At 48.2% G+C, this 15,606-nt stretch overlaps 1 protein-coding gene across 2 annotated transcripts in view; it reads left to right on the forward strand.

Moving 5' to 3' along the window:
- Window positions 1–15,606, forward strand: part of BTBD9 (BTB domain containing 9) — a 478,407-nt gene that overhangs the window by 453,158 nt on the left and 9,643 nt on the right. For both annotated transcript variants that reach the window (XM_053603528.1, XM_053603529.1), the window contains one exon: window positions 315–393. In XM_053603528.1, the coding sequence (XP_053459503.1) occupies window positions 315–393 (79 nt within the window). The remainder of the gene's footprint in view (window positions 1–314; window positions 394–15,606) is intronic.

A 15,606-nucleotide genomic window follows, 5' to 3' on the forward strand; every position in this document is an offset into this window, starting at 1 on the left:
GTCTCTACTTGTCTACACTCTTGCCATGATGTGAATTGTGTGGTCTTCATTTTGTGCTTGTTTATGGAGGGCTTTCTAAGAACCCCGAGTCACATTCACAGACGGCTGGGAGTGCCTTCTTTGATAAGATTATAGGGTCCCAAATGGGCACACCCTAGGCTTCCTGCCTCTCTCCACCACACAGCAGGTATAGACCTACCCCCTCTCCTCCTGCCACAGGGGGCTCCCAAGGACAAGAGGCCCTCACTCCTGCCTCATCCACAGGCCAGCAGGTTGGCTCCATCTAACCGGCAGATGATTGTCTCCTCTCCCAGGTCCTGGCAGTCAGTAACTTTTGAAAGACAGCCTGCCTCCTTCATCCGGATCGTTGGGACACACAACACAGCCAACGAGGTAAGGAGTCTTCGTGAAGAGTGCGGTGACAGTCCGTGCTGTGCAGGTAAATGCTGCATCCTGAGTTAGGAGGGACAGTTTGTTCTGCCCAGTAAAGGGCTGTTCAGACAGCTCAGGACCTATGAAAGTCCTTTGGTTGCGTAGCTGGGACGTGGTGGACATGATGGTCATTGCTAGGTGTCTCTCACTAGCAAATGAACGCCAGCTCCAACTGCTTCTTGCTTATTCCTCTCTGTAGAGTTGGCCACCACTGAAACCTGGAGAAGTCAAACACCTTCTCCCATGTCATTGAGTCTTCACCCTCCCAAATGCCAGCAGTTTGTATGAGGTTTCTTCTCTGGTCCTGTGAACATGTCTCAGGGATGGCCTTGGTGCCTTAGTCTGCTTTTCACTCTCCTGCCTTTATCTGATTGTCCTGCGTTTAGTGTGCAGCTCTGAAGGACTGTTGGTTAAAGGCAGCAAGCATAAGGAAAGGGAAGGTTGAAATTCAAGAGGTAAATAAGAAGCATAAAAATAATAACAATTCTGTGGTTTCACCCTTCTGTGACCTTTCCCAGATCAGCATAGGACTGGCTTTATGGACGTACCACCAGGACAATTGCATGGGCCCTGTGCTTGGTGTTTAATGCTCCATGGTATAGTCTTGAAATTCTTCCTGTTTTTACCTGTGAATTATGCTTTATAAGGGAAGGTTCTGGGGCAACAGAGCACACGGCAGGGACTTGGAGCATCGAGCCACAAACACTCCTGCCTCCTGATGCCTGGGTTCTGCCAGGGTTCCTCCTCCCCATACGGCCCCATGACCACTGCCACCCATGCAACTCTGTCCCTCACACTCTGAACTCTACCCACACACATTTCTGCTATTCTCTGGATGGGTGATTACTACTTCAAATAACGCCCTAGAACCCAGCACACTGCAGTGAAGAACGTCTCTTTGAGGGCTTGCTACATTCTTGATGCCCAAGGATATTCAGCTTTCTCATGCCTTCTGTGCACTCTGAGAATGATGTCCTGTTCAGTATTTATGTGCTAGCCCTGGCACAGTATAGGAAGGACCAGGGTCTAGTGTGTGTCCCAGGTCAAGACATTGGATAAGGCCCTGGGTGCCCATGAGGGGCTGCACTGGCCTGGGGGTATCCCTGTGCCAAGGGAGTATGGTGTTAAGCAGCACATAAAACACAGTATGACAGCTCGACAGGGAGACGGTGGGAGCAAGGAAAAAGTTTTTTCCCTGCTTTTGGAACCCAGGACATCTTCATCTGGCAGCTCAGCCCCACATGTTATGGAGTTAGTCCCAGATTCATGCATTGCCTTCATGGAATCAGAATTTTCCCAGAGTATATTAAGGTGTTTCTGTAACTTCAAGAAGCATTTTAAAAAGTGAAAATATTGTGATAATTTATATTCATTTTCCCTTTTCTATTTATTTAGAATAAAAATGATCCACATCCTCAATGTGCTTCTTGCAGAGAGCATCTTGCAGATAGAAACCTGGAACTTTTTCTCCTACCTCTTTATTTTAAATAAACCTAAAAATTATAAAAGCTAAACAATCGATCTCTAAGTTCAGAAGCTAAGAGGAAAAACAAAAGTTAAACCAGTCGATATTTTTTAAGGCAAAATTCAAAAATTCTAAATATCAGGTCATAAAAGTCCCTTTTTCTTTCTCATGATGTAACAAAGGTAAGTTTAAATCGTCATTTTAATACATATTTGATCCCAAACATTTTACACTATAAAATAAATACTGAACAGGACATCATTCTCAGAGCACACAGAGGGCATGAGAAAGCTGAATATCCCTGGGCATCAAGAACGTAGCAAGCCCTCAAAAAGACGTTCTTCACTGCAGTGTGCTGGGTTCTAGGGCGTTATTTGTAGTAATCACCCATCCAGAGAATAGCAGAAATGTGTGTGGGTGGAGTTCAGAGGTGTGAGGGACAGAGCTGCATGAGGAACAGGGGGCGACTGGGATTGGTGGTTAAAACTCCCAGAAAAGAGCTCGGGAGAACAGTGGGGCTCCCACCACTGGGAAAGGAGGCTAGGGTGACAGTCGCAACATCCCTGGTCCCCTGACAGCCACAATTGTGAAGTCAGGGCACCTCTCTCTCACTGTGGAGGCTGACCCTGAGGCCAGGGGATTCAGGAGTTTATCTGTCTCCACTCGTTTGCCAGGTGACATCAGTGGCTGTCTCATTCAGCCTGGTGGCTAAGACCAGCAAACGTTCTGGCTGGAAGTCCAAGAAGAGGATGCTAGCAGGGGCTGGTTCTTTGTTCTTCTGTGGTGGGTGATTAAGAGACAGACAGATGGACAGACACAGAGAGCTTAGTCTCTTTCTGTTCTTATAAGGAAGAGACTAAGTTCCATCCTGGGACTCCTTCCTCATGAACTTATCTAAACCTAATCACTTAAAAAAGAAAAATGTAAAACATAAACCTAGTCACCTCCCAAAGACCCTCTTAAAGCCATTCCACTGGGGGTTGGGGCTTCAACATGTGAACTGTGGGACACAAACAAGCAGCCTTCGCTTTAGTCAGAGCTGGGGCTTGGTTCCCTTTAGCCTTGGAATGTTTCTGAACCCGAAGATTTTGTACTAATTTCAAGAAGTACAGATGGAATTGGTTTTTAGCATGGCAAGGCAATATTGTCTGTGTGCACAAAATGAAGAGAAATGTGGTGAATAAGCCACAGTCCCCAGGTGGGTCTGTTCCCTACAGATGCTGCCCCGTCCAGCAGAGAGGGTAGGCAGAGCAAGGTGGTGGGGAGTGCCGCGGGGAGGGCTCCTGTGAGTGGAAGTGCATTTGGGAGGAGAAGGGGGCAAGAGGCCCAGCTTCTGTGAAAGTGGCCAGAGCTACTGGCTGTTTAGAGTGGCCTTAAGTAGTTTGGGGGGGCCAGGAGTCCATCGAGTTGATGAGACCACCCAACCTCCACACACCCCAGCTGCTGTTGGGACAGCAGAGGGTGGCTACCAGGCAGTACGTGACAGCAGGCCCAGGCTGGGACAGACTGTAGGCACACATCTGTGTTGCTCCAGGCAGCCAGGCCTTCCAGCATCTGAAGGCTCAGCGTCTGCGTGCTGCATGCTAATTGTCCCCACTCCCCTCTGATCCGTCTGGCTCTCAGGCGACAGTGGCCTTGGCAGTCTGTGGAGGTTCAGATTTCTTGATCACCTGCTTTGGCACGCGTCTGCTTTCCTGCGGCATCCGCCCCTCTCCTCTGGGAGGTGTGCGTCTGCACTGGCATCTGTCTCTCATCTTCCTTTGTGAGCACCACAGCAACGAACTCATTTAATTTTTTAGCTACATTTACTACTTCTGTTAGTGAATTCCCCTAACATGTACCTCTTGCCCCTGTGTACTCCGCAGCATCCTTATCGTTTATCTTAACTCCTTGGAACAGTCGCCTTTCATTCCAGCCAGCTTGTGTTTTGTCATCCTCTGCTCCCTCCTTCCTTTGCTCTGTAATCTCCCCTGCACTTGGTCTGGTTCTGCGTGCCCCTCGGGTCTCTTCTACCCTTGAAGGCTGTTTTCCACACCATCTCCCTGCCCACTCCGCTGCCGTCCTCCTGTGCTCAGCGCTAGATGGCAGACATGTGGCGGTTTGTCTATCAGTACTTCCAGCCTCCCCTTCAATTTTTATTCTTCTGATTCTCCCCAGAGCCTGTGGCCAAAAAGGTCCTTCTTGGCTATTTCCTCAGTCTCTTTATGGTGGTCTCAGTCCCATCTTAGCAAACTCATGGTCATTCCCAGGTTGTGGCCCACCTGCTCCGCCTGATAGCTCTCTGAGCCACGGGAGGCAGATGCTGCTCCTTCTGTGTCTGTCCTGCTGTGACGACAACCTGCAAAACTCATGGTGGACTTGAGTTTTAGCCCTAGTGATATGCAGGCTGTGCTGGTTCTGGTGGGTGGCATCTCCTACCAAAACCATCCTTTTCGTTTCATTAATTACCTTAACAGAATAACAAAGGCATACACCTACATCTTTTTTTCTTTAAATCCACTTGGATCTGGGGCAGCGCCTGTGGCTCAAAGGGGTGGGGTGCTGCCCCCATGTGCTGGAGGTGGCAGGTTCAAACCCAGCCCCGGCCAAGAATTGAAAAAAAAAAAAAAATCCACTTGGATCTAAATGTAATCAAGTCTGTGGAACTGTGAAGATCAGTCAATGGTGTTAAAGAAATAGATGTTATGTCTATTTCATAGACATAGATGCTATGTCTATAACATCTAAAAAAATAGATTTTTTTTTTTTAAGACAGTCTCACTTGGTCACCCTCGGTAGAGTGCCACAGCATCTTTCTACCTCACAGCAACCTCAAACTCTTGGGCTCAAGCGACTCTTGCCTCAGCCTCCCGAGTAGCTGGCATTACAGGTGACTGCCACAACGCCTGGCTTATTTTTCTATTTTTAGTAGAGATGGGGTCTCGGTCTTGCTCAGGCTGGTCTCAGACTCCTGAGCTCAGGCGATCCACCTGCCTTGGCCTCCCAGAGTGCTAGGATTACAGGCATGAGTGCACCGCTCAGGGCCATGCCTGTTTCTTTTTCTGGCTTTTATGGAAACCTGGGTTTGAAAGTTCTGGAGTGATTTTTAAGTAAGCAGGGAGCACAGGGCGCAAGCAGCCCTAGGGGTTGAAAAGGACTGTAGAAAAAGAAAACTCTTTGCAATACAGAAAGATAGGGTTCCTGTTCACAAGAACCTGCGGGAAAGCTTTTGCCAAGTCAATAACAGAAAGTGAGGATGGCATTGCAAGGCTTCAGGGGTTCTGGCGCTCCATTTTACTTCCTGAATTTATGTAGTGAGAAGGGAGGCTGTGTCATGCTCATCTTTGTATCCTGTACCTGGCATAGAGTACCTGTTAGCTACATTAATGAGTAAATGACTTGATCTGTATCTCTCGTCCTCTCCCAGTAAGTTAGTTAAGTATAGGAATAAAGGAAAGAGTTAGCAAAATAGCTTCTCATTATCAAGAAACCATGGCATTCTCTTTTTTTTTTTTTTTTTGAGACAGAGTCTTACTTTGTCACCCTGGGTAGAGTACCGTGGTGTCACAGCTCACAGCAACCTCAAAGTCTTGGGCTCAAGCGATTCTCTTGCCTCAGCCTCCCAAGTAGCTGGGACTACAGGCGCCTGCCAAAAATGCCTGGGTGTTTTTTGTTGTAGTTGTCATTGTTGGTTAGCAAGCCTGGGCTGGGTTTGAACCCACTAACTTCAGTGTATGTGACTGGCACCATAACCACTGTGCTGTAGGCCCCAAGCCGAAACCGTGGCATTCTAAGACAAAGTTTTTATAGTCATATTAAGGATTTTCTGAAACCAGAAACTTTTATGAGTGGAAAAGTATGCATACCAAGTATCTTGGCGTGTCCTAACCTAGGGCCCTTTTATAATAAAAATCATTATTGTTGTAAATTACAATAATAGCAGCTAGTATTTACTAAGCACTTTCTGTGAACCAGGCTCTGTTCCAGGCCCTTTATATTTATTATGTTATTTAATCATATGTGAAGTAGGTTCTATTCTCACCCACTTTTTATTTATTTTTATTTTATTTTATTTTTTTGAGACAGAGCCTCAAGCTGTCACCCTGGGTAGAGTGCTGTGAAATCACAGCTCACAGCAACCTCCAACTCATGGGCTCAAGCTATTCTCCTGCCTCCACCTCCCGATCCCAAGTAGCTGGGACTACAGGCACCCGCCACAACGCCCAGCTATTTTTTGGTTGCAGCTGTCATTGTTTGGCAGGCCTGGGCTGGATTCAGACCTGCCAGCTCAGGTGTATATGGCTGGCACCTTAGCCCCTTGAGCCACAGGTGCCAAGCCTCACCCACTTTTTAAAGATAAGGAAACTCAATACCAAGTGTTGGCAAAAACATGGTGCAATGGGCAATTCTTACCCAGTGTGTGGATGCGTGAACTGATCTGGTCAGTCTGGAGAACAGTTTGGTGTTTTCTACTAAAGCTAAGCATGTGTACATGTCTCCTGTGAGCAGCACATACATGGTCTCTGAGGAAGCTCTCGTACAAGTTTAAGAGCAAAGATGCTTTCACTACAGCATTGTTCATTGTAGACCCAAGGGGGCACCACCCAGTCACCCAGTCATCTATCCATGGAGACTGGATGAATAAAGTACGTCGTGTCACACAGCGGCGCCCAGCCCACATGGATCAGTGTCACAGCGTACACATGCGGTAGGATTACATTCACGTCACCCTCAGAAACAGGGCAAACTGAACTGTAACATTTATGCAGACATAAGTGGTAAAAATAGAGAAGAAAGTGAAGGAATGACTATTATCTGAGCTAGGTGGTCGTTTCCTCAGGGTAGGGGAGGCACCACTGGTTCATAACCCAGGTAGTGTTTTATGGGTGTTCATCATAAAATTATTCAACAAGCTGTACATCTGTTTCTATTTTTTGCACATTTTAGGGTCTAGTTTTCACAAGAAAAGGTTAGGTTTTGGCCAGGCATGTTGGCTCACATCCATAGTCCTAGCTAGCACTTTAGGAGGCTGAAGCAGGAGGTTCTTGAGGCTATGAGTTCAAGACCAACTTAAGCAACATAGCAAGACCTCATTTTTACCAAAAAAAAAATATATTATATATATATATATATATGGAAAAAAATTATCTAAGTGTAGTGGCACACACCTGTAGTCCCAGCTACTCAGGAGGCTGAGGCAGGAGAATGGCTTGAACTCAGTGTGCTATGATGATGCTGCTGCAGACCAGCCTGGACAACACAGTAAGACCCCCCTGTTTCCAAAAAAAAAAAAAAAAAATTTTTTTTTGTTTTAATTAAAAAGGAAATGTTGATGAGGAAACTAAAGCTGAGAGATGCTCACTTTTAGGGCCAAGATCACTTGATCCATTTCCAGATGAGGAAAGCTCATCCTCTTCCACCAGGGCTGGCCTTGCACCCCCTTACCAGCTGCTGCCTCCTGTCTCTCCGCTGACTGATGCTCTGCCATCGACTGGGTGCAGCTGTTTGAACTATTGAATGGCAGAGCCAGGATTTGAATCCAGGTAGTCTGACTCTTAACACCCAGGCCTCTGTGTCTCCCTGAAAGGCATGGCAGACAGTGACCTGCAGAAGTGAGCCAGCTCTGCCCTGGCCTGTAGCGCTCTCCGTCTGACACTGATGCACAAGGAGCTCCTGTGAGCACACTTTGTACATCATCCGTGGGAGGTCTCAGGAAGAACACTGCAACAGGGCCCTTCCTGATGGCACCTTTACTTCCTGATAGAAATCAATCCCCATAAAGAGTGCCTTACCCACAGGAGCCATTTCAAATGGCTGGGCCCAGTAGATGGGAGGACATCAGTAGCAAGACCAGAGGCAACAGCTGGTGAGGGGGGTGCAGGGCCAGCCCTGGCAGAGGAGAGTGAGCATCCCTCATCTGGAAATGGATCAAGTGATCTCAGCCCTTGGGCTTGGGTAGCCACAAGTGAGATTATGTCTTAGAGGGTTTTGGAGGGTGGGAGGTTGCATATCACTCTGCACAGAGCTATGTTAAGGAGAGTAATTGGCCTGTGAACTTGTCGTAGGAGAGTCTGTGCAAGCCAGCACCAGCAGGACAGAAAGTCTGCAAGTGGCTGCTTGAGCTGCCCTCCAGGACCACTCAGCTCAGAGCCTGCAGTGAGACAGAATTCATTTACAGACTTCTGGCAGGCCTGTGAGTGGCTCTGGGCTCCCAGTGCCATCCTTGTTCCCATAGCAACATGTGGCTCCAGTGGAAAAAACAAAACAAAACAGGGAAACAGACTCTGTTTTAAAAAAAAAAAAAGCCTAAACTAAATACATACCCCTTCCTGACCTGGTGATAATTATTTCCCAGACTGTGTTTCCCTTAGGACTGATAACACAGTCTCTAACTCCCTAAGGATTTCTGGAGGGTTGAAGGATAGTCAGCTCAGCTCAGACAGCACCTCAAAGTGTCACGTGCTGGCTCCCAAGGCCAGAATTGCCAGTGGGGCAGCAGCAGCATGGGGGCAAATAGATGGGGCTTGAATGGAGAGGCAGGCCCTCCCCGAGAGCTTCTTATCCATAGGGGAGACAGTTGCGGCCTTCAGACTCCACTTCTGCTGGGGACCTGGCCCTCTAGGTGTTTTGTGTCTCAGTGACTAGGAAGGGATGTCCACAAAGAATACCTGTGAGGGATGGAAACAATGGAAGCAAGCCCAGGTTTCAGGTGCCCTGTGCTGTGTGTGTCAGGACGAGGTGCTGGGCCAGAGCGAAGGGAATGTTGGGGCAAAAGGGGCCTGAGCACAGGGATGGTTGGGCCCCCCAGGCAGTCTAGCAGCTGTGAGTTTGCTTAACAGTCCTAACAGGAAGCTTTGGCTGGTCCCTCCTTACACTGCTACTCTTGAGGACAGAGATAGTATCACGGCATTTTTGTGTCTTCAGTGCCTGGCATACAGGAGCCCCTCCATAAATCAGGCCAGGGCCCAGAGTGCTGGTACAGGATTCCAAAGGAAATCGCTTATGACAACCTGGAACTGGAGAACAAGAGAGAACTGGAGATTATACCAAGACTGTGACTGCCACGTCCTTGGGAAATGGTAGGACTGGAGTGGTTATGAGAAAGTCTGCAAGCATTAGGCTGTAACAAAATGTGCCGGAAGGGGCAGTGAAAGGTGAGCCTTCCAAACAGAAGCAAGACTTGAGGATTAAATACGAAGATAACGATCAAGGCCAGGTGCCGCACAAGAGTCAGGCTGAGAGGAGACTGGAAGTTAAGCTCTGAGAAACAGCCACAGTGCACAGGGCAGGGAGGGCTGGTGAGCCATGTGGGTTGAGAAGTGAACGGGAGGAAGGGCAGGGCCCCGCTCTAGAGCAGTGGGACCTCAGAACAGCTGTGTGGCCCCAGCAGGTCACTTCACCTGCCTGCTTCTCAGGATACTTGTCTTTAAAATAAGGAAGGTAAACTAGGTGTTAAAGATTCCTTCCCAGTGATACAGGGGAAAAGGCAGAAAAATACTTATTTAATAATTTGTTGCATAATTATAAGAGAAGACTTTTTATGAATATCTTTATTTTTGAACATTCATTATGAAAAATTTTACTGGAAAAAGAAGAGAAGTGACAGACGACACATGCGTCACTGTTCAGCCCACCCTCGTGGCTGCGCTGCCGCAGCGAGAGGTGTGCAGCCTGGCGGGTCTGGGAGGGACCCACAGACCTGGGCGGGTGAGCACCCAGGGGCTGCCAAGCACAGAGACAAATGGCAACATCCAGTTTGTGAGGAAAATCTCAAACCGTGTCCTACTGCTGAACCAGCAGTTAGGAGTGCAGCTGGAAATCTCCACGCAGCTGGAGCCCTTTAAAGGCATATGCTGAGCCTGGTCATTTGAAGAGCTGCCTGGGCAGCAGGAGCCACATGAGCCAGCATTGCTGGGGAAGTGGGAAGAGGGCCTTGGTGAAGCTGTATCTACCAGGTGGAGAGATTATTCCACTTTTTTTGTTTCTTCGTTTACAAAAAAAAAAAAAAAAAAAAAAATAGCTAAAAGATTCCTCTCTCACTCTGCAGAGAAAGTAATTAAAAGAGTGAATCCCTTTCTTCAGAATGGAGTGTGCACACATAAAAAATAGCAGTCAGGAATTCCAGGGCTGCCCAAAGTGATATGTGTTGGAAAGGCTCTTTCTCCAGAACCTTCCAAGTAGCAGAGTTCCAGTTTTCTGAGGATACCTAGCCTTTGTGGATATGGGGAAGTAATATTAGAAAGTTAAAAAACAAAACAAAAAAAGATAAATAGCTATTGCCATAGGTAAGCACTGTCATCCAGAAACTTACTCCCATACCTAGCAGGGATAAGTACTTGTCAAAAATATTTGGTTAGGCCTGGTGCCGTAGCTCATGCCTATGAATCCTAGCACCCAGGGAAGCCAAGATAGGAGGATCACTTGAGGGCAGCAGTTCAAGTCCAGCTTGAGCAACATAGTGAGACCCTGTCTCTCCAAAAAAATAGAAAAAAATAGCCAGGTGTTATGGCAGGCACCTGTAGTCCAAGCTACTCAGGCACTTGAGCCCAACAATTTGAAGCTGCAGTGAGCTATGGTGACTCCACTGCACCCAGCCTAGGAGACAGACCAAGACTCTGTTTCCAAAAAAAAAAAAAACGAAACAGTTGGGGTGTCCTGCCACTCCTAAGCAATGCTAAAAATCTGTTGTTCATAATTTGGAAATGTCTCCCTGTAAAGTGGTTCCTTAACTAATAAAACCATGGCTTGTAAAAAGGGAGCTTTTGTTTTTTGTTTTGCTTCCAAAGGGAAGCACTTGGTCATCTTTTTTTTAAACCCCATGACACTCAGAGGAAGGTCATCACTTTTAAAAGAACAAAAATAACCTTCTCTCCATTTTGTGGCTAGACTGTCAGCTCTCGCTCTGAGCTGAGCATGGAGAGACACCTGTGCTCACTGTCATCAGCATCAGCTGTGTGGATTGAGCACAGGTGTGTGGGCTGCCATCAAACCAGCCACTGTGAAAGGCAATGGGACTGTGAGTCAGAAGCCATGGCTGTACTTCTGACCCATGGCAGACATCATTGAGAGGTAGACATCTATTTTATAAAGACATGTTGTCTTATAAACATAAGCTGAAAGCTTGGATCAGAAATCCTATTTGTACTGGTTGGCATGAAAGCAGTCTTTGGAAACTACTCAGAAGAAACCAGGAAAGCAAGTCAGAGTCATTGATCAACATTTATTAAAATTTCCCCATTTCTCTTACAGTTCCCAGTGGACTATTAGGCCAACTTGGGAAAATTAGCAGATGCTTCTGCTTCTAAAAGCCTTAAAGATACGTTGAGAAAGTAGTGTTTGGGGAGTCCTTCTAATGGTGGGCGGCAGATAGCGGCCAGCTGAAGAGTCAGTCTGATCACAGGAGGGGCTGGCTCTCTCGTGTATGTCCTCTGTTCAGGCTTCACAGAGGAAAGCACACCCAGACATCTCAAACTCAGTGAGAATTATTGCTCCCAGAGAGGCAAGGCAAAGTGATAATAAAAAAGCAGCTACAGAAAAGGACACCCAGATTGTGACTGAGCCTGTGTCAGATTCATACACATGACTACGTTCCAAATTAGCCGGCTCCTCTCAGGGGAGAGATCCAGAGGCCATTGAAGACGGTTCAGCGAAGGTGCCCCTTTGTGAGCAGCAGCAATCAAACAGGCTAATGGGAGACATGATTGCTGAAGAGGGGAAGGAAAATGATGTGGCTCCTACAGTAATGGTTTTGCATAAATCAGGAGTGCGTCTCTGCCCAATATGCCTCATCCACTTTTGGTCACATTCTCTCCAAGGCGTATTACAGTCTTGGGCAGGTTTGAAAGAAAGAAATCAAATCACGCAAGCTTCTGAGCAGAGAGAAACTCAGGACTTGGCTGTTCCACCCAATGCTAGAGAGTGGGAGGAGGAAGTAGGCTAAGGAGCCTGGAGCTATAGCAGGAGGAACAGGTCGCATTTCCAGATGCCACGCACATTTCTTGGTGGGGGGAAGAAACCTCAGCCTTGCACAGATGATGTGGGCATCTGAGTGGTCCAGGAACTGACTGGGTGTTGGCTTACATTGTTGCCATGTTTGGTTAAAGGCTGGTGGCCTTAGAGCATCAACTGAGATGATGAAGTCACGCACACTGTTCACAGAGGGGTGACCAGAGTAGTAGGGGACAGGCTGCAGAGATGAGGTGCCAAGGTCCCAGGCCTCTATCTGGAAGTCCTCCCTGCCTCGATGGCCATTGCCCTCCCCTCCCTGTCTGCCTTCCAACCCTCAAGGCACTTGTGTGCACACCTGCCTCTCTGCAGCTTTCCCTAACATCCCTTGCAGGCAGAATTAGCTTGTCACACACCTCTGAGCTATTTATTACTGACTTCGGCTATGAAAGTGTGTATGTGTGTGTGTATACTGCTGGCCCAGTCTCCATTTGCAGATGGTGAACATGCCCCAGCACACAGGCACCTACGAGGTGAGGACCCCCACCTGAGGTCCTGATGGCAGGGACTACATGGTAAACCAGTTTGCTGTCCGTGCCCAGGGAGATCAAAAAGCAGCACAAGGGTCTACGTGGACCCTCATCACAGGTGCAGCGCTGAGCTCCCTGGAGCCCAGGGGCCACTGCGGAGCCTTCTGTGGCTCCACATCTGACAGTCTCTGTCCCTTCCAGAGAACTGGACCCCTTCCTCTCCTATGTCAGTTTTATCTACTTAGTTAGCAAATTCTGTTCTTTTTTTCTTTAAAAATGACTTCCTATTGATTCCAAATTCCCAAGTTTTACTTGAGGGGAATCTCAGCGTTTAAAGGTTTGTTGAATCTGCTTTCTTTAAAGACTATCATTATTTGAATTTGTTTCCACAAACGTATGCGTTTTGTAATTTTTTTTAATTTAAGAAGGAGATTTTTGGAGCCTCCTTTGAACATAAGTTTCTAGCCCCTGCCCGATGGCCTGGCCTCTTGCTCTGCTGCTCACTCCTTAGCTGCCCCCAGCCCCTGTAGCTTCCCAGACCTGCCTGTCTTTGTCGTCACCCTCTGACTGGACATGGTGGGATGACTCTCCCTGTGTCCTTCCACAGAAAGTCCTCCTTCCTCCACCCTTTCTTTCAGATGGCTCCTTCTCCTGGAAGCACTCCCTGACTGCCATGCTGGCAGGGTCCCCTCCTCCGTGCCCTCAGGGCTCCTGGCTCTGAGGAGGGCTAGCACCTTCTCACCCAGTGAGGTGTGACTGAGAGCTCGTGTGCGCCTGTGCCGTCTGCACTGCCCACATGTGCAGCCCCCGTCCTGAGGCCGTGCCTGCTGCCGGTGTGATGCTCACCGTGTCCTCTGTGCCTGGTGTGTGGGGGTCTAATCGTGTCCTCTGTGCCTCATGCGTGGGGGTCTATTCCTTCCCCACCTTTTACCCACAGCCACTCATTCTAATGTCCACGGCATGGTCTCCATTCGTAAAACACTCTTTTTCACTTTGAATCTTCACACAGTTTGTGACTTAATAAGATTAACTGTTATTGGGCAATGCCTGTGGCTCAGTAAAAAGGGCGCCAGCCCCATATACTGAGGGTGGCGAGTTTGAACCCAGCCCCAGCCAAACTGCAACTAAAAAAATAGCCGAGTGTTGTTGGGGGGGGCCTGTAGTCCCAGCTACTCGGGAGGCTGAGGCAATAGAATCACCTAAGCCCAGGAGTTGGAGGTCACTGTGAGCTGTGGGGCAATAAAATAAGACTCTGTCTCAAAAAAAAAAAAAAAAAAAAAAAAGATTAACTGTTGTCCATGTATTGCCTTTGAACATGGCAGAGCCTGCGTGCTTCCTTGGAGATGCTCAGAAAAATAGTGCCTAAAGTAGTTGGGATTTGGGGGCCACAGACAGGGGCACAGCTCTGAGACACCCTAGTTCCTTACAGAGCCACAGTGGAGCTCACGAAGCAGTTAGGGCCTAGGGCTTCTGAAGGCTTCCAAGGCCCCCTTAACTGGGAAGAGCCTGACCCGAGCTCTGTGGTGTCAGGGAAAGAAATAGTAATGATTTCGGGTGGCGCCTGTGGCTCAAAGGAGTAGAGTGCCGGCCCCATATACCAGAGGTGGTGGGTTCAAACCCAGCCCTGGCCAAAAACTGCAAAAAAAAAAGAAATACTAATGATTTCTCTAGAAATATCCATAAGAAAACCCCAAACAGCCAGCTGAGCTTGGCTGTCAGTCTTGTTTGTGATGTGTGATGGGAATAACAGCTGTGTGCATCACTAACCTAAAAACCGGTTGGTTAATGGGCTAGACACAGTGTGCGGTTAATACTGCCCAAGTTAGGTGAGAGACACGTTCAGCTAGAAATGGGAGTAACAGTGGGAGTGAGGCACCCACCCGACCCCTTTATCAGCGCTCACCAGGACAGCAGAGACCCACTGCCCCGGGAGGCAATGTCGCCTGGGCACAGAAGCCCCTTCTCAAGGAGAGGTGGGCCCTAAAGAACACGCACAGCACTAGGCCATGCTGAGGCCTTTGTTAACTTTATTTCTCAATCTAGGGTTTGTATTGATTGTTTATTCTTGTGCAGGGCCCTGAGTGAGAGGAAGGACGACTAAGCCTTAGTCCTTGAGTTAGATCAGAACTGACAGATCCACAGACCAGGCAGGCAGAGGGGGAGTGGGCAGCAGGCGCCCTGGAGGCTCCCGGGATGGTGGGGGAAGAACTGGCCTGGAAATTAACAGGACCAAGGAGAAACTTGCAAGAGCAAAAGTAGAGAAAAACCATTCAATACAAGGGAGAGCTTGAGAAAAGGTAATAAGAAATAGGACAAATGTAAGTCAATTCTGGGATTAGTGTCAGCCTGGGGCTCTAAGGAGCAGCCTCCGGAGATATTGACTGAGCAGAGAGAGCAGGGATTACACAAATAACCGATTAAAGAACACGATGGGGCAGGATAAAGAGCTCCAGTGTTGGGAAGGAGCAAGGGCAGGGAAACACAGCCTGTCCTAAAAGAGCAGTGTTTGCAGTGGTGGGGACACAGTCTGACTCCGGGTCATTGCTTATTCAGTTAGGAGACACTTGGGAGGAGGGGGGCTGAGGGTGCAGGTGTGCTCTGGGCTTCCTCGGCCCCCACAGAGCTTATCCTCTCATGGAAAGTGGGGTGCTTTACAAGGCCAGTGGGACCACATGGTTAACCCACCCCAAGTCTTGTTAGTGGTAAAGAAGAGTAGATTGATAGCTGCCACTCTTCAAATTTGCCCTGCTTAGCTCAGGGGAGAGCTGATGGCCCTAAATAGTTTTTAAATCTCCATAAAAGGTCCTCCCCACCTGACCTAGACCTATCTGGCCTTGATAAGCAAGTGCCTGCAGATGGGCTCAAAGAGGGAGATTTTATTTTTTAAAATGGAAGAGAAAGGCCAGGGGCAGTAGCTCATGACTGTAATCTTTGGAAGGCTGAAGCAGAAAGACCACTTGAGCCCACAAGTTAGTTTGCGGTTACAGTGAGCTACGATGACATCACTGCACTCCAGCCTGGGTGACAGAGTGACACCCTGTCTCTTAAAAAAGAAAAAGGAAGGGAGAATAGAAAGAAAGGGAAAGGAAGGCGGTGCATGCTAATAGGAGCAGCTACAGCGGAAAGGCGGGGCAGTGGGAGGCCCATAGGAGGCCAAGGCCAGCACCGCCCTACGAGGACAGAAATCAGCTGCCAGATAGAGTGGGCAGACAGGCACCCTCATGCTCTCACATGGTCTTCATATAAGAGTCTGAA

Source organism: Nycticebus coucang, chromosome 9 (genome assembly GCF_027406575.1).
Source record: "Nycticebus coucang isolate mNycCou1 chromosome 9, mNycCou1.pri, whole genome shotgun sequence".
Taxonomy (NCBI): domain Eukaryota; kingdom Metazoa; phylum Chordata; class Mammalia; order Primates; family Lorisidae; genus Nycticebus; species Nycticebus coucang.